Here is a 23,203-nt window from a genome sequence, read left to right on the forward strand (position 1 = left end):
ACAAAACTTGTAACCGATACGCTCCTCGAACAAATAAAATTGCTACAGCAACAATCATAAGTGATAAGTACAATGATACAACTACTCACCACCGTGATTCTAAAGAATAACTAATGGCCACTAATTTAAAGATTGCGATCTGGAACGACAGTGGATTGTTACGAAAAATCCGGGAACTAAAAGTTTTCTTACAAACTAACGAAATAGATATTGAACTCATGTCCAAAACGCTCTTAACACTAGACTACCACACAAATGAAATTGACTGGTTTTACAATTTTATTTTTAAATTCCTACTTCATTGTTTTTCCTACTTATATTGTTTTTCCGCAATGATGTAATGACTTTCGCAACGATAACTAAAAGAATAATATAATGAATTTTATTTTGTTTCTTATGTATTCAAACTCAAAACAATTTCGTGTCAAGGTTACTTACACCAACACCAGACAAAAATTGCTGGTACTTGTCAAAGTGTAAAAGGGTCCTGCGATCTGTTTATCGAATCCCAATTAACCAATTTCCTCGTTTTCTACAACTTCCCATACGTTTTTAAAATTTTTACCGCGTATCGTTCGATATGACGATATCAGATGTTAGAAAAATTCCGGATCGATCGCTAGATCGTTAGATGCTAACGCTAGAAATACCACATCAGTCGAAACGACTGGTTCTACAATTTTATAAATTTGTCAAGCCTTGTTTAGGAATCGTGGTCCCAGATGGATCAATAATACCAAAAATCTACTACAAACATGGAATTCCTTCTGTAAGAAAGTAATAAATCAATAAATATAAAAATATTCTATTATTACGTATTTTTTAAAGATCAGTCATTTTCACTGGTTTTGGTAGAAATAGCTTCGTGTTAACTATCGGTAGTTTTGGTGTTAACAGATAAAAATTACGTGAAAATACCATTGTATGCTGTTTACGATACCAAATGTCCATCGAGCGAAGCTCATGGCGGCTCCGCTATAATCATTTTTATGATAGCACTAAACATGTTTATCTACAATCTACCACAGCAACCACCGTAACCTCTCAAGGTTAAATTAATTTATCCGCAGTGTACTTTTTCCTAAACATACAGACTACCTGAAAAACATTACTCCAATTTTTCCAAATCCTTAGAAAATAAATTTCTCGCTGATGGTGACTCTAATGCCAAGTATATCCTATGGGACTCCAAGATAAACTCGCCTAGAGATACGACCCTAGGTCATTTAATGTCCTACCCATAGATGAAGTCACGTACTTGCCATCTGCGTACGACAGATCTTCACTACCAGATTTTTCAGTTATTAAAGTAATAAATTATACTCCTTTCAAAATCGAATTGAACTTGAATCTCAGCTTTGACCATTCTCGCCAATCTCGCTTACCTACTTATACAAACCTGTGCTCATTGCAAAAACGTTTCCCCTCTGCAATAAAATTACAAACTGGCCATTCTTCAAGAAGTTCCTAGAAGAAAACATTAATTGCAATATTCCGGTAAAAAATGCTGAGCATATTGAATTAGCCATAAGCAAATTTACCAGTCTAATCCAAGAGGCTAGATGACTCGCTACTAAACACTTCAGTGATATTAGACAAGTAAGCGCTTAATCTCAGTACATTCTTCAAACAATTGAACGCAAAGTAAAATATATCTGACAGAGACACAAAAGCATCATAAACGAGAAAAAACTTAATGCAATTATCAAGGAAGTTAAACAATTATTACAAAATCACTGTAAAGATCAATTCTAATTTTACATCTCAAGTCTCTCGCTTAAAGAGGACATAAACTATTTGCTCCGAAAAGCTACCAGAAGGCACAAAAGCACAGTTTGTTCCCTTTCAGTTATTCAAAAAGCGAACGGTACGTGGGTGAAGAGTCCCTTAAAAATATCATGCCATTCACTGAATAACTCCACAGTACGTTGCAATGCAATGAATCAAATATCGCTTTAACCCATTTGCATCATGGCCCTACTTCGGAGGACTGGTCCTTATCACTGCGCGTGGACGGTCGTAGGTGCAGTAAATGACATCCGAATTCTTCATGGAGTTTATCGAAAATTTACTGTTCAAAACGATTGGTAGACAATGTTACTTCGCAAAAATCGCATCTTACATTCTTTGTAACAGAGGAAGAAAGTAAAAATTATTTACTTAAAAAAAAAAATTATTTAGATTAAAGTGGAAATAAAAAAAAGCAGTCGCAGCGCGCGGATTAATCTGCGCTTGGATGCAAATGGGTTAAATAATTTTTGGGCGGCTCTATATACTGCAATAACATCTGAAAATCCTTAAGTTATTGAAACTTCTATAGCGACACGTGAGCTAGACGACAATTCGAATCATGTTGTTTTGCCTGGGAGTATCAACATCGTTAGGACATACATAATGTAATAATAAATAAACTCCAGGCAAAACAATGTCGCCGCTACGTGCAACCGTAAAACAAAGTCGGATTTAAATTTTCCGACACTCCCCCGACCAGTATAAATAAACGAACGCGATCGTAAGGTGACCAGTTTACCAGTCTCAGTCTCCATCGATCTTATTAGCGATCTATACACAGTCTTTAGCGAATCTGTTAGTACCGATCGTCTTAGCGAACATTTATGAAATATTTTAAAATATATTTGACGGTTTTCAACATCGAGTTATCTCGTCATTTAAACCACACGACCAATCATCCTCTACACTTCACAATTAAGCAATACTTTGCTATCGCTTATTAAATCATACCTGGAAAATAGAATATTCTTTGTTCAATACATTCAATAAAGATACTATTTCTGACCTATACGCTATCACTGTTCTAATAGTAATAATAGTCTAATAGTAATATCTTCTGGCCTGCATTGTACACTCTATATGTATACAACCGATATCTCGACCAGCTATGAAACTATTTTATTTATATTCGCGGATGATACAATAATTCTAGCCACCGACGAAGATCCTAAGATTTTATCAACATTGTTGCAACAACACATACGATCGCCAGAGCACCGACTAAATTAGTGGAAAAAGAAATATACTGATACACGTAATCACATCGCTTCCACGTTAAGAACGAACAACCATACCACCATTACATATCGTGAATGGATTGTATCCCAGACCCAACTGGTTAAATACTTTGCGTTACGTCTTCGCTCCAAGCTAACGCGAAGCTAATCTATACGCAAAAAGATCCAACAAATTCGACTCAAGAAGAAAGAAGTATTCTGATGAAACCAGCAGATATCTGAATTAGGCTTAGAAAACAAGTTACTTACATATAAGTTTATTATTGAACCAAACTGGACATACGACTTCCAGTTGTGGCACATAGCGATGAAAAGTCATATGATTGTCACGTTTTATTGAATTGCCGCGTTTGCTTGAACGTGAATTTAATCAACAAATTGTATGCACACGAGTGGCGTTAACTAGCGTTTAATGCAACTGGCAATAAATTCCACGTTTCGATTAACCTGCTATGTGCGGGAATACTGGCATGGGAAAGGATTAAAGTTGTTCGAAATAAATTATCAATATGCAACGATTTATTCGAATCTTACTCGATTTCTATATTGACAATTGACTGACAGACTGACGGATGTAAAACTCTTCGGTTGACAAAATGATGATAACTAACTGCTCTAAGTCGCTACGTTTATTTATATCTGTTGGAGATGAAAGGACATCGGGGTCTTTCTTTTGAAATGTTTGGCAAGATCCCTAATGTTTGTTCAAATTACCAACCTTGTTTACAATTTTAAATTTTCTTAGTATCGTTAGGTAAATTCATCACAAGATATAGCTTTTTTTCGAATCGCGGGTCGCGCTTAACTTAAAACTGTAAAGCTTAAAACTGTATAGCCGAAAATATACTCAGAACGATGGTAGATGCACCATGATACGTTCGAAGCGATGAAAGTAGTAAAGGTCTTCAGATAAACTCTATTATAGAGGAAATAATACGATTATGCAGCCGATATAATTTAAGGCTAAATGATTATCTCAACGCACTAACAAGAGGTTGATCCGATTAACACGTTGGTCGCCCAGCGTGATGCGGCTAAGTTTCCTGCGGAGCCCAAATCCGACCGCCGATACGCAGAACGTAAATAGAGCGACAAGCGGGAATTCATTGTTTACCGCCTTCGATTCATTGTAAAGAAAAGATTATTTAGTTCTGAAATGGAGAAAGCGACAAGCTTTCCAGGTAGAGTATTCCGAGGGATCTCGTGGCAGATATCTCAGATCTTTCATTTGGTCGAAAAGCATACTTGTGAGACGTACATCAGTGATTTTTTCATCCTCAAAATGTTCAGTAAACAGCGTGAAAATATATTTGAAAGTGAGGAGAGTAGTGATGACGAAGTCTACAATTATTGTTCGAAGTGCCCAAAATCGGCCCAAATATGTTTGGAACGTTTAAACAAATACCATGCGATATAGCATAATGTAATATTTTATCCAGAATATGAATTAATAAAAAGTACGGTATAATATGTTTTTAATATTTTCATGTTGTATATCCTATATATAATATCCTATATTTAATTAACTCGAACAAGAAGAGCGTCATCCATATTTGGGTGACGGAAGTATACCCGTCACATAGATATGGGTGACGTGGTGTCCAACGTGTTAATTCTGTAGACGTCAAAAAAAAACACCTACGTCAACGATAAGTTCAACAGTCATCAATGAAATATACTTGTGTATAAACGTAACCTTGCCATTTAAAGAGAAGATAAGCGTCTTCGTGATACATATTTCCAGCCTGTTATGGCAATTTGCTTGAATTTATCAATGTCCTGTTTGGACAAACTCTAAAAAAATTATGTGCTTCTATCGCACGAATTTGATGAGATAAGAAGTTTATCTTGGTTTGTTTATTCGCTCGTAATATTAGTTTTTGTGTAGCTGATAAAGGTTAATCGTAGTGTAATTTGATGAATATCGGAGGAACTCTACGATAATATGTTACAAGAATTGTTGTTTTTGGTGAGACGCGAAGAATTTTAATTTATTATATCAAATTAAAATTCCGGAGATTGCATATTTAGGAAATTGTATACATTTTTTACATAGGACCATTTACGAGTATTAAATGGAAAAATTATAGTGAATTTTCTTAAAAAATTGTGATATTTTAACTCTTTATAGTAAAGTAGTACATATTGCGTTCAAAGAATTAAATAAATCAATTGTTTAACGGATACAAGTTATTAGGATTTGGATAAGTAAAATCTCCAATTTATTCATGAGATTAAATTAAAGAGAAAAATAACTTATAATCAGTTAGGATTGATATGTTACACGAAACCTTGAATTTGTAAATGTTGTAAATGTCATAAGTGTTAAATGTTAAAAGTAGTTACTTTTTGTTGAAAAGTTATTATCTTCTTAAGATGCTCTTGGCTAATATATTAGAGTTATTTCAATAATTAACAACCGTTACAAAGATAAAAGTTTTGTTTTTAATCTGTGTTCGATAGAATCAGGATAAGAATAAGACAAAAATTGAAGAAAAAGGTTTAGAGGTAGAGTATTATTGATTAATTGAATTCGAATTGTACAGCTAATATCGGATAATCGAAAGTTCGATTAAGAAATAGCATAGCATCCTAAAGAACGTGAACTTTCTTAGCATATTTTCTTCGTATCTCCTATTTGTTGGAGATTAATCGCTATGGTGAAATATTTTTATTTGAAAATACCAGCAAATACGGAATCACTATAAATATATTACAGTTCTTAAATAATTAAAGCTTGCCAATTTTTTGAACGAATATTATTTTATATAATTCCTAAAGCAATATACTTTTAAAAATAATTCTCAATATTTTAAAGAATTTTTCTGATGTAAATTGCAGATATTTATGCAAATATATATTTTTATAGAATGCAAGTAGAAACCTAGATATTTGTAATGTCATTATAGAATATGATTATAAGATTATAAGAATATGTTCCTTATTTTGAATTTTTCGTTCCTTTTTTTGGATTTATATTTAAAAACACATGCAAGAATATATTGCATATCTTGTACCTATGTGATACATTTATCTCATTAAATCGTCAACTGTGGATCACACGAAAATTTAAAATTTTCAATTGTTGATTAAACGTTAAGTATAGTAGCTTATAATATAAATTAATATAGTAATGCATGGTGGAGCAACAACCTTGATCACCTTAAATATCTCAGTTCTGTTTAGAAGTATAGAAAAACTTTGCTTATAAAAGTTATACGGTACAAAGATAGCTATAATATAACAATAATAACTTTTTGTAGGTGAAAGGTTTTCAGAGATTTCAAGGATCCTCCATATTTTTTAATTTAAATTTCGCTTCCTTACTTTTTTATTCCTACCCATTCCACTTTACATACTTTTTTTTATATCTTATAGAGTAAAAAATGTTTAGACGATTTCTACGAACCCTAGAAAAATAACAAATCTTACATCATAATAAACGTTCGAAATGATGCCTATTTGCATCGATTCAACATTGAAATCGTAAGATTGCCGAAACCATTTCTTGTCATTTCTGGTTTGTTTATGGTACGTGTTGCGATAAATATTTGTCTTATATCTAGTGGTGTTAGCTTCTCCACATACTATGTAGTATTTCTTAATATTCTCCACAAAAAGAAATCCAGTGGTGTTATATCGGAAGAACGAGCTGGCTACGAAATTGGATCGCTATGTCCTATTCATCGATTCGATAATAGGGAGCACTCTTACGTTTCTCTTATGTTTTGCTATGTGCAACTATGCTAACTATGTGCAATGACCAATGCAGGCAGAGTATTACAAGATGCGAGTCAAAAACTCATTGCACCGTACGACTCGATACTTTCGGATAAGTGCACGGACTTCGGCAATCCGACGATTGCAAAGTTGCATCGATGCAAACGAACTAGAGACAAAAAGATACGGCAAACAATGAAAAAAGAACGGAGGTCACCTTGCAAGAAAATTATTACTGCCATGTCGTACGTCTTTTGTCAACAAAGTTTCCCCATATTTCTAGAAGGTGATCAAAGTTATTACACCCACCTTGTATAGTAAGAAACAGTAGGCGATGATATATGCACTATGTAGCAAAAGGCAACGTACAAAAAGTTTTCTTATTATTTGAAAAGACAGACAAGTATTATATCTTTCACGCAGATGTTATCAGTAATGTGCAAACTTGATGACATAACATGGCTGTAACATATCATAATTGCAAAAGTATTGTTAAATATCTATTATTAAATACTGTATTGTAGATAATATTTCATATTTCAAAGTTATGTTTGTATACTGGAAACATTGGTAATATGTTTTATATATTTTCAGTGTATTTTATATATTTGTACGTTTTATGTGCATAAATATTCGAATTCTATTTGAGTTAATAAGATTATATAAATATGTATATAATATAATATAATATTATAATAATACATATAATGATATTTTCAATACATAATAATAGAAATAATAGCAACAGTAATACATACAATAAATATTGATAGAAGTATAATAATAGTTCAGTTTAAAAAATATTTCTGAAATTGAATACAGCTATGATATTGGAATATTTCTACTTCAGCATCGAAATAATCACGTCCCGTGATATTATAGATTCGATGGTAGAAGACTACCGTTTTACCCAAAACAACTACTTTTTCAATTAACGTTCGTTGAAACTTTGCTAACCTTCGAAAAAAGGAACGAAAGGTACTAGGCGGTGTCACGAATTGCTCGCTGATATATTGACAAGATCCGGTAGTGAAGAAAGTTTACAACATGCTGAAGTTTCGAGCGCCGGGACAACGAAAGTGCAGCTACACGGTGAGAATCTTAAACGCCAAAGTAGAGTTTAATGAGTAAATTTTGATGAAGTCGGCTTTCTTTTTCCGCATGCCTTTCGAACAGTTTAGAGACAGGTATATTTTGACGAACGTAGAATTTTTGATAGGATAGAAATTTGCAACAACTCAGGAAAATAAGTCCGCAATCTGAATATTTACCATAAAAACTTATAAAAATTATCTACGATATTAATGAGCTTCAATATTCAGTGGAATCTTGTGAAACTATCCTGAACGCTTTCAGAACGAGATATCTCATATAGGAATATCAAGATCCACCCTTCTATTCTGTATATTACCTTTTTTTTACTAAATATCTGCAGCAAATATCTTATAACTTTTAAATAGACTTTCAGGTTGATTTCAAACTTTATTATTATATAAAATTACTACTATATATAAAAAGATAAGCCAGGTCTGCTATCTTTAATTTCTCAATGACGCGTGTAAAGTTTTTCGTCTGTAACGTAATATCAAAACATTATGAGCTCAGAATATGCGGTTCATTGAAAATAAGTCACAATGTCGTAGATGTCTGTATACAACAAAGAAAAACTGTTCCATACTAAGGTCGAAATGATAACACACTCTGTTAATATGTTTAGAAATTGTTTAGTAGTTTATGATCTATCAACGAGTTAAGATTACAGTACAATATTATATAAATTTAAAAAAATTAAACGAGTTGAAAAAAAAGCAAATTCTTGAACTAAAACAGCAACGGTTATCAGTAGCAAAAATATCGAAAGTAATAAGAAGAAGTAGAGTACTACACAATTTCTTAAAAAATGTTGAAGATTATGGCAGAAAGAAAAGTACTAGTCGGCCGTCATCGTTATCCGATCGTGATAAGCGAACAATTGGAGGAGTATATTAACATTCGTATCTTATCATAGTGCTAATAAAATGTTAAGATGTTTTATATAACATATACGATATACAGGGTGGTTGGTAACTGGTGGTACAAGCGGAAAGGGGGTGATTCTACGCGAAAAAAGAAGTCGAAAATATAGAATAAAAATTTCTTTTTTTAATTTTTTTTTTAGTTTTTTAAAAAATCTACAGTGATATCCGTTATAACGAGACGCGATAAAGTGCATCTGTACCGAGCGAAAATTCAAAGTCGATTTTCTCGAAAACAAAGCCTCGAACGAAAAATTTTTATTCTATATTTTCGACTTCTTTTTTCACGTAGAATCACCCCCTTTCCGCTTGTACCACCAGTTACCAACCACCCTGTATATGTAATACATTTGTTATGTTAAGTTTCAAATACATTTTTGCAAACCACTGTAGATGTTACAAGTTTTTTTTACTACGAACATACATATTGTAGGGATCATAAAATTATTTGAGCAGTCAATGCACCATATTATTAAGTTAAAGTGAGACTATAATTTAGTATTAAATTATACGTTTAACACGATTATTCGCATTGTATCGAATATTTTTGTCATTTTGATGAAATATACATACGTTTGCAATAAATATTTTCTAACTATTATACGTTTAATAAAATTTCGGAAAATTTTATGTATCTAATTAAAAATCTATCTATCTATCTAAAAAGTTTTTCTATCTCTCTCTAAAAGTTTTCGATCGTAAATATTCAAATATTTTCGGGAGTCATTGTCAGTATTTGACGTTTGTTTAGGCTGTGAAGGTTTATACCGTAAATCAATATCATAAGTAATATGTATTTTATTATTACTGATATTAGTAATAAGTTTTACTAGATTTCCGACTTAAGTTACTTATTTGTGGTCAATGAAAGAGTTTTGTTACTTAAAGCTGTCACTTAATGATTATGTTCAGATAGATACAGCGTTCAAAATATCGTATTTTTAAATCTTTTGAGTTTAGGTTTTCTACGTTTTATAGAAGATACACAATATTGTTAAACAGAGTACCGAGTATTTTATTTTTAGATAATGTTATCGATGTAATGGATAATATTATCATTATTGACTTTTTAACATTAAAACTGAAAATTTCTTAAATTAATATTAAATTAATCTTAGAACAAAACCATAATACCATAAAATGTATAACTATGTATATGTTAACAGAACAGCATAAATATTATAAATTTAATTTTACATATTAGCACAATGAACGATTGATTAATTTGTTGGTCGACCGTGACATGTTAACTGGCTAATGGAAAATATTTGAAGTCTGCACTTCTACGCTATGAGATAATATACTTATTACTAATCTTTTATGTATTAGGTTGTTCCAAAAGTTTGTTTCGTTTTATAAGGGAATAATAGCTGCACAATTTTTGTTTTACAAAATGGATCATAAGTAATTCAATAAAATAATATAAAACAAAAAAATGTTGTGCATCCATTATTTCCTTATAAAACGAAAGAAACTTTTGGAGCAACCTAATACATCATGAAAGCGTTTGTCAATTGAACCGTTTATTATGAGGATATGCTGAGGCAACTCCATTTTCTTACATAATGATATTTAAAATTTTGCGTGTTATATAATTAAAAAATATAAACAGAAGTTTGGTTCTATTTTATAGACTTTTAAAACATCTAAATTTATTGTACAATGATTTTTGTACAAATACAGAGAAAGAATGTGTTTTTATGAACACTGAATGGAGTTGCTGCTGAATTAATGTATTATGAATACATAAATACAATACAGTACAATAATAATAAAGGTAATGAAAATCTTAAATAATTTTCTTACTTCTGAGATATTTTTCTCATTATTATTTTGCATCATAAACCTCAAGCTAGTGTCGCTTAAAATGTCATTCTCGTCTGATGATGAATTTGTTTCTATAATTCTTTTTTCTTTTCACTTTAGTTAACATCTATTTTCCTTGTATGTTTCGATTCTAATAAGACGTTTCATTTATTTATATGAATAGGCTGTGTTTCTAAAATATAAAATAATATCAACCTTAGAACTAATTCGAAATATAGAATTATCAGTTACATTAATAACCTATATCACTGTCTAATGTTAACACGAAGTTATCCATTGATAAACAATTTCACTTTCGCTAGTTAAACCAATTAATTTTTTATAATAAAAGTAGAGTTTTACTTTCAAAAAACGATATCTTCGATATTTATGCATGACACCCATAACCTCTAAAACAAATGAATAACTACTTCTACGTCATTCAAAATGGAAGAACTTCACTAGTCAATTGAGAGAATATAGCACATGAAGTTATCTGACTTTCATAATAAATAATTTCGCATTTTCAACTACCAGCTAAACTTGTACTGATCAATTTTATATACAGTTTGGGTGCCAATTTGATAGGAAACACGTACATTTATCATTTATTTTAACAATAGCGTTCATATTGACAAAATCATTTCTACACATGTAAAAATATCACCTTTAATTATGGTTAAATGACATTCCAAAAAGGACCCTCACCAGTTGGGAATGGGATTCATCAATTTCTGTATAATAAATATCTGTAGCGATATCTTGACTATGGGGGAGTTGACAATTATGACCCTCCCGCCCACACACAATTACACTGTTATATCAGCTAACATCATAAAAAATTTATCTCTGTTTTGTAAAACTTCACGTATACATTACTTTCTGTATTAATTATTGCGAAACATTTTTTCAAAATTTTTGCAATTTTTATTTTACTTTCCATTTCCGAAATTTTATCACATATAATATTCTGAAATTATGAGTTGACTAAAATTTGAAAATACCTATATCAAAATCTTCTGTCGATAAAAATCTAATTTCGAATCGAAATTTTCAATAGTGCTTTTGAATTTAAATTTCGTTAACATCCAGTATTACGTGATAAATATATAGATATTTTTTAACGATATTATCACTGTTATAATTTTTGTGAAATGTTACAAGAACTTCAATTTGAATTTATTTTTGGCACAAAAGGTAGATGAACTTCTCCTTGATCTAATATTGCGAATAGTTGTGAAATACAACATAATGCTATTACAAAATCTAATCGCAAAAATTGTTTAACGTAAACAGTGTTTTATAATCTTTTTCCAAGAAAAAGGAAAAGCGTCTGAATTTCATATTACGCTTATTTAAATTAATAAGCAAATTGAAGTACATGAAACGCGGTTCACAAATGTTATTTATCTAATTAAGGTACAAATATGAATTTTCGTTACAGGTTAATCCAGGCAGCAAAGCGGCTCAACAGGGGGTGAGAGAGGGTGATTTGATTAGTAGCATAAATGGAAGAACTACCCGGGATTTAACGAACAGCGAAGCACATGCACTCTTACGAAACGCTGGAGAACACTTGAAACTCGGTTTAAATCAGTAAGTCGTTTTACGTTATTCTTCCGATATTTGTTAACGAATTACATTTTATAAATATATTAATTGTAACTCCTGAAATGACAGTGCAGTAGCTCTTATTGTTTCAATGAGGGGATTTATTTAGTAAAACGATCTATAATATCTTTAAATAAACTTTAACAACAAATTCAAATGAAATTTCAACGATTCTTTCATATCCTTCTAGGAACCTAAGAAATGTGCGAACAAAAAAAAGAAATAAAATGTGTTAATTCAAAAATGATTCAAAGACCACGGTAGGATTCAAATATCAACTATGTTTTATATTTATATCTTATATTTATATTATTTATTAGTATTTTAATCCATATAGGAATTAAGAACTCGATGTAAGACTCTAATATAATGCAAGAAACTAAGAAGAAGAATGCAACAACCTCCTCGCGATATACTCTGAGCCTAAACTACAATATAACCAAATAATAATAATAAAAGTAATAAAAGTAATTATTTTATATTCATATTTTGCTACGTGCAATATGTAGACTGTTTTGTTTAACTGGAAACGATGAAATCTCGCGAGGCATTAAAATTATCAAAAGGATGTTTTAACAAAAGTTATTTGGTTCAAAAAAGGATATCATACAGTGCAATTTATTTTTTTACGGGTTAAGTAATGAGAGTAATAAAGATTTTATGGCCAACTTCATTTTTTGAATGAAACTATATATTTTTTAATGCACTAATCGAACCATCTCGGCACTTCTTATAAAGAAAAGTATTAATCTATTTGTTACGCCGGGCGACTCTCTGCCTGGCCCAGGTCACACACCGCGGGCCAGACGGATGCCAGATGTCCGCTCTTCCGTACGGCGTACCCTCAATAGCCTTAAGCACCCGTCATAAACCCGAGTCACTTGCCTGCTAAGGTCCTTCAAACCAAACAAACATCTATTTCCGAGGAATTTCTAAAGACTATTGTCTACCACGGCAGGACAAGGGAAAGTTAGTTTTTCTCACGTACGCTGCAACTTTCCTCCCACTAACCACTTTCTCTCGAGGGCGGTTAAGACCCTTCGTTTAACCAATTAACAACGAAGCCTATTTCCCTCACTCTCTTAACTAACATCGGCACCAACAAATCCGATGGTCCCGTGCGCTAGACACACCCATCCTTAGCTTTCCTCCGACACAGCATCGTCACTCAACTTCACTTCTTCTACATCGTTGGAAAAGTCAACTACTAAGTCTACCGCTAATGCCCATCGGGCAGTCTAAGCATAACGCGAGAGTCGGTCTCGGTATTGTCGAGCCTACATTTCCTCTCCTAAATATCTTATAGTGCTACGTCCACTAATACACTAAATCTAATTATAAGAGCCCTGCTCTAACGTACATGTATATCTTATCTTCGTGCGATAAGTGATTATCTATCTATCTATGCTCATCAGTGTAATCTAAGTGTTGGAAATATATAATTTATAATTCTGTGAATCACAGTGTTATACAACCTCAATCACCCCTATTATCTCAACGGAAATCAGGGGATCGATCAATTCGTGGTGTCGATTGTTATAATCGTAACGGGGATTTACGACCCCCGTTGACGTCTCTTCTAGCGACTACGTCTCCCCGCGATTGGTCGAATAAACACTATTTATGTCGGAAAGATATATTTTAACTATAGTTTAACAGATATATTAACTTTAATTTGTCAAATTTAACATACAAAAGACAAGAAAAGACGTAAAGACTTCTGTATTTGCTTTCCTTGTCCTTCGTAAGTTTTACAAAGAAAAATTAAACTATCCACTAAACTAATAACTTTTCGATATAAATAAATTAATAATTTTTTATAGAGAATCTCGAACTGCATCGATTAAAGTATTGAAAAATATATAATTCTATTAAAGAAACAAAGTTGACCTTCAGATATTACACGTCTTTATTTATTTACACGTCTACCTATAGAAATAGCAACTTTTATCTGAAGCCTTTTTCAATGTAATTACTAGTATCAAAAATATTTCAACTTCAACTCTTACGTAACTCATCCTGTCTATACGTATATGTATACATATATGTGCTACGTATCTATGTGCTACGAGCGAAATCCGCATGGTGTGCAGAGTCTGCTTTGCCCGGGCAATGTTAGCATTCCACACCGCTGAGCTGCCTGGTAATCCAGTCGAATTAGACTTTAAATCGGGGAAAATTGTACAGAGTAATTTTTTTGCGCAAAGTGGTTCGATATTTTGAAGTGATTTACTTAAATTAAACCGTCTAAAACCTCTAAAAAATGGAATAACCTTTTTAATTTTTATCGTAGCGAATTGGTATAAAGACCAATTAATAACTGCTATACTTTTACGAATTTACAAAAGCAGTTTCTTTTTTCAAGAAGTCACCGTAACTCTAAATAGTATTAAAAGCTGAAAATTTCAGAAAGTGTAGGGGAAGAATTGGATTAACTGTTCTTAAATTCTCGAACTAATCGATTGTGCGCTTTAATAAAAGTTATAAAGTTCTGGTATATGTGGTGGCACCTGAAATTGAATTTGCACTTTGAAATTGCTGGAACTTACATTATCTCAGCAACCATATTAGCAAGTACTATAATCAACTCTCTTAAAAATTATATCTAAGCCCAAACTGTTTGATTTTTTGATTTTTGCTTTTTTATATCTCTTATTTACTATTAATAAATGATTTTTCAGTGTCATATATGTACCTAGTTAACAAATGGACGTCATATAAGACATATCTTATTATTTAAATTTCTAAAGTAGATACTGACACAAAGGATTCTATTTATTACAAGGAATGGATTATACATTTTAAAAAGCTCGAATAATTTTTTCCAACTCGCAGTGTTTACGGATGTTTTTATGGTGTCTGCATATTGCTCGGAAATCGAACACGATAAATCACAAAATTTTTTCTCGCATCTATGACTTCTATTACAACAAACATGGACAAAGTCTATTTACATAAATAGCTCTTTGTTATGTCACGACTTGTTAATTCTGTACTTTATTGGCCTCGTGAGCATTTGTTCAATAACCGTACCTGACCAAATGACCGACCGACATTTTTCAATACGTTTAATTGCCAAATAACTTAAATCATTAAACTTATTAAATTCAAAAGAATCCGTTACTTTTTCGAATTCAAGCGTGTCTTGTAAATACACATGGGTCAATTTCGCATAGAAATTATATGCGCTTACGTGAAAATATGGCTACATTTGTTGCATATATTCGAACTGTAACGACCAATTTCCCGTTTTTACTTGAATCAACTGTTTTGCCGGTCTGTACCATTATAGAATATCGAACTCACAGTTGAGCCGCGGATTCATTATTTTTAAGTGAAACTGCTATTTCTAAATGAAACTGTTGAGAATTTTGCATCTTAATTGCCGAAGTAATGGCATAGGAACACTAAATTTACACTTAGAATTTATATTACGATAGTTATATATTTATTTGATAAGCGATTTCAAAGATATTCATCGATACACACATGCACGCGTCTCACCTTCTTCTCTAGCAGACTGTTAACTGGACAGTTTACATTTCTTTGTTTTCGAGACGCCGCGCACACACATACTTCCACACACTGATATTCACATACACGTATCACTACTACGCATCTAACCTAGTCTAGCACATAAAATTATACATGTAATATCGTGATATAGTATATTTACAAAGAATGGACAATAGAGATGTTAATCGGACAGAAAAAGACGATTGTTGTTCAACCTGAACTATTCACACCAAATGTACAGAAAACAGCGCAACTAAATAATTAGATAGCGACTCGACTTTTACCAAAACGCAATCAACACTCTCTCGGCAACGCCACTCGCAAAACTCTGTCCTCGCTCAACTCGCACTCCGCTTTTTTAATCACACTCTGTTTTTCGAATGACTCATCGTTCCTTTGTCTTTTTCTTAGCCCCACCACGCACGTGCTCCGCAACCGCTCGTAGTCAAAGTCATGTAGGCCTTTTTTTGCGTAACCTATTCGACCGAAAGACCGACGATACATCGTTGGGCCTGTCGGTGCTTCGACTTTCTCGCGACATTGTTTATAGTTCGTCCGATATCTCTTAGGCCTTTGTTCCACGATACTACATACATATCTCAGTAGAAATATAAACTTGTATTTAACTTGTTTAAGATCAATCTTTTTCCGCAAAAATCTCATAACCGGTTTGGCTTAGTTTATTTCTCCATTTACAATATTTTAGTCAGTTTCAGACAAATTCAGGGAAGATAAAATTGCATCTGCATCTGCTTGAGCATTTTGAGCGAGAATGTGACTTGTAACAGCCCTTGAAAATGCGCGATCAAATAAAACTTTTTCGGCTGAGGTTTCGGCGTGTAATTAACAAAAAGCTTCCTTTAGTCCGCCCCTTTCCCAACGAATCCGACCGAGCCGAGGAATGATATTAGCGCATGAAACTTGCCAAGCCTAATAATTACCGAATCAAGTTATTTTCATTTGCGGTTACTTTGGAACAAACTATGATTTCCCGAGCTTTTAGATAAAATGGCTGATTAAATGTAACGAACTTGTGTTGCTGATTATTGGCTTTACATCTTTCATCTGTTTCAATCCGTACTATTGTGGTGGAATTGTAGAGAATTGATAAAACGGTAACGAGAACTTGCCGTTGCAACCCGTCAAATATATTTGAAATAAATCAAATAAATTATAAATAAATATAGACAATGTCCAAAGTCGCTCGTACAAACGTATTCGCAAAGACAGTGTATAATCTCTCGCAGATAACTCGTAGATATTAATCGATACTCGTATAACTCGTATAATAACTGATAATAACTGATTCGCTCGCGATCGCGTCCGTTTATTTATACAGGTCGGCGGAGAGTCGGAAAATTCGTCTTTGTTCGACGGTTGCACGTAGAGGGGACATTGTTTTGCCCAGAGTTTATTTCTTCTTACGTTACGTATATCCTAACGATCTTGATACTCCGAGGCAAAACAACAACATGTTTTGAGTTGTCCTCTGACTCGTGTGCCGCTACACTATTAAAATAATACTGTAATCGCCAGACGATGCATCAGTAAATGGTAATGGAATAATTTTTGATACACTTTCAAACTTGCACACTTTTACACTTTCAAAATGTTTGACCATGTTTTCATGCAATTTAAAATCATAAAATCGTAAAATCATGAAAAATTTGTAGAAGATTGTTAAGCAGATGATACATTTATACTGTACGTGTGTAAGTGTATGTGAGCGTTGAAGGACATTCAGGTCTCGGTTGAGACAAAAGCGATTAAAAGCCGTTGGAAGTGATTAGAATCATCAGAAGCAAACAAACAACCAAGCGAGTAGGTTATCGGGTCCTTTAGAGAGTAACGTATATGTAGAGCTGAATAATTTGTAAATAAATTTTAAACTATTTGTTTTTCCAAATCCTCTCTATACCTTAACAAAGGTGCATCAAAACATTTTGAAATTTGATTATCGGCATGTAGATTTTAGATAGCAACATTATTGGGACCTAAAGAGTCGCCTTTTTTCAAATTATTTGAGAACAAAAAATAAGACACCAAATTGTCCGATAGTGGATGGGAGTTCTTTAATCTTTTTTTTTTTTGGTTTTTTAATGCACATAATAATGAACTGGGAGTAGCACATTATACCACTTTTCATATGGCATTCGTATTATGATCCGCATTATTGATTAAAAATTGCAGTTAAAATTATTGATTAAGAATCGTTTAAATTATATTTGTCGGGTATTCATTAGCGTTAGGGACGTATAATGAATCTTCGCGTGAATTTGCCATCGTTGTTATGTACTATAGATGATATTTGCTGATACAAATGTGATTATTACAGAGTGTAACAAGTAATAACGGCGATTGGATGATCGAGATGTCGATGACAATGAATTCACGATTCTGGTGTGACTCAACGTACTTGTCCACAGTACAAGTAGAACTTATCTGACTGAATCTCAGTCCAAGTGGAACTGCACTTATGTACTCTGCTCTGTACCTCTCTGTACCCCTCGGGTCAACTATATTTTTAAGGGGAGCTATACAACTACTCCATACCTCTGTTAGGTACACGTCCCTCCCGTGACCGTGGCTACGTTCAGCGACCAGTTGTGTCACTTCGAGCCCAAGCCTTCTGTCGTAAATCTTGGGCAAATATAATTGGATTAAATCATAAACAATTACTTCTAAGTTTCATTATTTAAGTACAGCTATAATGAAAAGTCTAAAGTATTGGGGATCTTCCCAAAAATTGCGAAAGAAAGGCCCCGATGTCCTTCATCTCCGACATGTTAATAAGATTCATGCACAATCGATATGTTTCGAAAAGTATTTTCTTCATATAAAGAACAAACCCCGTTATTCGATAACAAATCGATAAGGTATTGTAATTTGATGCATATTTTTAGTGCATTATAAAAGACAAGCTTGACAAAATCGTGGATATGAATGACCGCGGTCTTACTGATGATATTATGCAACGAGCACGCGCGATGATCTTACTGTTTTTACCTGTTATTTTTGTCATTCTTAGATGCGTTGTTACTTTTTATGAGGATGTCAAGAAACAATTTGAAATTAGATGATATATTAAATGATGAAGATGGAAAAAGCAATTCAGATAATTTTGAACATCGAATGTCTTGAAAAATTATATAAGAACTTCGACTGAATAGTCTTAGTCTAGCTTAGACTGCGACGTTCCGTTTCTTCATTTTGCAACAATTCTTATCAGTCGTTGAATAGAATTTTGTGTCTAACGATAAGAAAACGGATTACATTAGGTTGGCAACTAAGTGGTTGCGGATTGTGTCATTGGGTGTTGATGTCAAAATCCGCAATCGCTTAGTTGCCATCCCAATAAAATCAATCTTCGCATTATTAGCCAAAATATTCAAACAGTTTGTTTTTTATGTATCACAGATCAAGCTTTTCTTCGCGTATATATTGTACAGCAAAATTTTCAAGAAAATCGACATTCTTCAGCATTTTCTAGTACCAAATTAATTATAAACTGCATAGCAGTAGACATTGTATCACTAAGAGAACGTCCTGAAATATTATTCAGTTGATAATTATTAAATCGCGTCATAGTAACGCGTGCATTAGCGTGCTAAGTCGAATACATCGTATATTCGAGGATAAATCATGTTATACCACTCACTATTATTGGATCGTTCTTAAATAGTCTTTAAAATTTTTATTCGTGTGCTATTATTCGTTACAAATCGAACTACAGGACACTTACCTCAGTGCTTTAACAAAACCCGTTTTTCGCACCTTTATGCCTTTTTTTAACAATGATGCCCATCCTTTTACCAGTTCCAAATATATACGTTTCATTCCTCATGACCTTGCGAATCATATTGTGTAGAAATTACTAATTATTTTAATTTATAAAAAAAATTTACAATTTTTCCGATTTGGTGTATTTTGATGGCTAATTTTTTTATGGCAAAGTTCGGAGAAATAATTGAATAACGAACATGGTTCAATGTAACACGAGCGACATTGACATTGCCTACCATTGGATGAGCAGAGTCGAGAACTATTATTATTTCCTTGCAAACTTTATCAAGCTGAAGTGAATATTGTGTATAATTATAGATCCACGTGGGCTACAGCGCGCTGAGCTGCTTCTATTTTATTTTCTTCGGTCAAACCGTTCCATTTAAAACGAAATATTTATGGGTTAGATATACATATGAAAATTTACGGTCGATAGAAACTCACGCCGATAATATCGACAAATCGTGCACGAGGCTACAGTTGCGGTCGAAAACTATTATCCCGAGTGTTTTCCATGCGTTGGCATCCAGTTTCCATCGCCGAAAGAGTTGGCGGTTGGCTGCCGGCGACCGGCGATTGCTGTACGTCTAATCCAATAACAGTACTTCGCTTCAAAAGAAATAATATGATTGGGACGAGTAAAACAACTTAGCGCTGCGCTGCGCGCACAATGACCACTTCAAACTTGGCAAAGTTCGAAAAAAAAAAAAAAAAAAAAAAAATAGTTTCTGAAACTGCCGACGCAGTGGTGGTTTTGTTCACATTACAGCGGTCCATGTTCACCATTCAACTATTTTTTTGGACTTTGCCAAGTAGCAAGCGATGTGTAACGCTGACATTGCACTGTCCGTGTAAAGCCGACTTTGTATATTCTGCGGGCTTCGTCTGTAACATATGTCGAGTTCTCATTGGGGTTAGGGGCGTGTAACGAACCTTCATTTGGATTAGCCATCGTTGTTATACAATATAGATGATATTTACTGGTACAAATATGATTGTTACAGAATTTGACAAGTAACCGTGGCGACTAGATACTCGAGTTGCTAATGACAATGATTTCAGTTTCAATAACGAATTTACGGGATAGCAAATGCGCTTTCTTCCAAAGTCTAAGTCGAACTCAACTTATTTGTCCACAATTCAAGTGTTACTCAACTTACTTGTCCACAGTACAAGTAGAACTCAACTAACTAACTCAGTCCAAGTGAAACTGCACTTATGTACTCTGCTCTGTACCTCTCTGTACCCCTCGGGTCAACTATATTTTTAAGGGGAGCTATACAACTACTCCATACCTCTGTTAGGTAAATCTAACCATCTCGTGACCGTGGCTACGTTTAGCGACCAGTTGTGTCACCTCGAGCCTACTGTCATAATTCTCGGCCACACATAATCGGATTAAATCATAAACAACTACTTCTGAGCTTTATTATTCAAGTACCGCTATAATGAAAGGTCTAGACTAAAGTATTGAGGGTGTTTCCAAAAATTCCAAAACAGAGGCCCCGATATCTTTTCATCTCTGACATATATAAATATATTAAAACTGCATTGTCATATTTAAATCGAGATAAAAGCTTTAGAATAATGTAAATCGCATAAAAATTATATATCTTCTTTTGCAGGGAAAATATTGGCTCTCCAAAACGACGAATTTATAGAAGTAGTTTGCAAGAAAATACTACTAGTGAAATTCTCAGCAGTAAGTGTCTCTAATTTTTCATATAATGATCATTACAATTAGAATATTGAACTAACATATACAGGGTGGTTGGTAACTGGCGGTACAAGCGGAAAGGGGGTGATTCTACGTGAAAAAAAAGTCGAAAATATAGAATAAAATTTTTTTTTTTTAATTTTTCCATCGAGACAACGATTTACAGTGAGATCCGTTATAACGAGACGCGATAAAGTGCACGCGTACCGAGCGAAAATTCAAAATCGATTTTCTCGAAAACAAAGCCTCAAACGAAAAATTTTTATTCTATATCTTCGACTTCTTTTTTCGCGTAGAATCGCCCCCTTTCCGCTTGTACCACCAGTTACCAACCACCCTGTACATCACTGTCCTCGATATTAAAATAAATTTTACAATTAAATTGAATGTGTGCATAAGAAATACACTTATATGTATATTTAAGTATTGATAAATATAAATAGGTAAATTTAAGCGTACTATCTTAAATGCAAAGTATTTTCTTTATAAATAACAAATTTAACATACATAATATGTTGGATTTATTTCGTTACAGAAACAACGACAACGAAAACTACGACTACATCGAATACTCAGATTATAACGACTGATACAAAGAAGAACGAAACAAGTAAGTATTTTTCATATTGTTATGTCATTTTTTATACACAATTACGAGCTTTCCACTTTTACATTGAGAATATTCGGCCTTTTGAATAATATATAAACGCGCAAATATAAAAATACGTATTACACATAGTGCCGATTGAAAATTTCATCTACACTTTTATATTTTTACATTTGTCTTTAAATGTTTATATTCAGATAACTGGAAACTTTTTACAATCGTATCTAAAATTCAAAATTTTCATAAATAATGAAAATTTTTGAGTAGTGTTTTGGGTGTGGGTAAGAATTTAATCCGGTCGATTCAGTTCCGCACTTGACTTATTAACAAATGAAAGTTTTAACAATAAGTCAATGCGCGGCGTGACATGGCGCGATGGTACAGCCGTTTGAGTCCCAAGCAGCGCGATCGCGCTATTTAAATTTTGTGTCGAAAAGTCCTAATACATTTGAAAGCTACGAGCGACTGACGGTATTTGGTACAATATTTCATTGTTATCTTCTCAATAATTTTTATTGAACAAAACTTGAAATATTTATAAACTAATAGTACGCATTTCATAAAGTAACAAATATGACGAGCGCTATTGCGCCACTTGCTTCTCCTCGCAATCGATTAAAACAAGCGCTATCGCGCTGTTCGCCATTTTTCCACCCTGTTTTTTCAATGTGTTACGGCTAACACGTTGAATGCCACGCCAGTTCTACAAGGTTTAGCCGTGGCGCGGCGATGAATTTTTTATTATGCGATACATGTAATGTTGAAATATTATCTACAAGAGATATGTTACGGTGTATAATCTCACTGAAGTCACCGGTGACCCCCATGGCGCTGCAGTGCAATTTCGCTCGATTCACTTAATTTTTGCATCAAATATCTCATATTATTTCTTCGCGCTGCTAAATAATTGTTCTATGTTGTTACGTCCCGGGACCTACCATAAACCATAATCCATCCGTCGGTCATACTTATTCTGTCAAGACCTCTAATTGCCATCAAACCATTAGGGCCATTAATTGCCATTAGGGTTATTGTTCGTTAAAGTAAAACACAGAAAAAGCAGGGTTTTCCCATGTTCGACAGCCACAAGTGGGGGGCGCACGTAATAGAACTATATTTCAAGTATAAATAAAACTATTTTTACATGTTTTATACTGCATTAATTTCGTCACACCATTGTAGTAACGATGGTAATAATGACAAATTTATAACTATCGACATTTGTTCAAATTATGTATTTCTACTAATCTTGGTGTGCCTCACAGCGCCACGGTCAAGTTGAGTGCCGGTCACCGGTAGCCCCCATAGTACTCAACGTGTTAACGACTGTTCCCGGGCCGGAAAATTTTCTTATCGCGTTATTGCGTGGGAAAGGTATATAAAAATTTTGTTTCCGCCA

The 23,203-nt window shown here is 33.3% G+C and overlaps 1 protein-coding gene across 1 annotated transcript in view; it reads left to right on the forward strand.

Moving 5' to 3' along the window:
- LOC126875523 (uncharacterized) overlaps window positions 1-23,203 on the forward strand; it is a 422,308-nt gene that overhangs the window by 164,924 nt on the left and 234,181 nt on the right. Inside the window, exons 2-4 of the mRNA XM_050638500.1 lie at window positions 12,015-12,166; window positions 21,106-21,182; window positions 21,733-21,807. Coding sequence (XP_050494457.1) covers window positions 12,015-12,166; window positions 21,106-21,182; window positions 21,733-21,807 — 304 coding nt within the window. The remainder of the gene's footprint in view (window positions 1-12,014; window positions 12,167-21,105; window positions 21,183-21,732; window positions 21,808-23,203) is intronic.

This window comes from Bombus huntii, chromosome 18, assembly GCF_024542735.1.
Source record: "Bombus huntii isolate Logan2020A chromosome 18, iyBomHunt1.1, whole genome shotgun sequence".
Lineage (NCBI taxonomy): Eukaryota > Metazoa > Arthropoda > Insecta > Hymenoptera > Apidae > Bombus > Bombus huntii.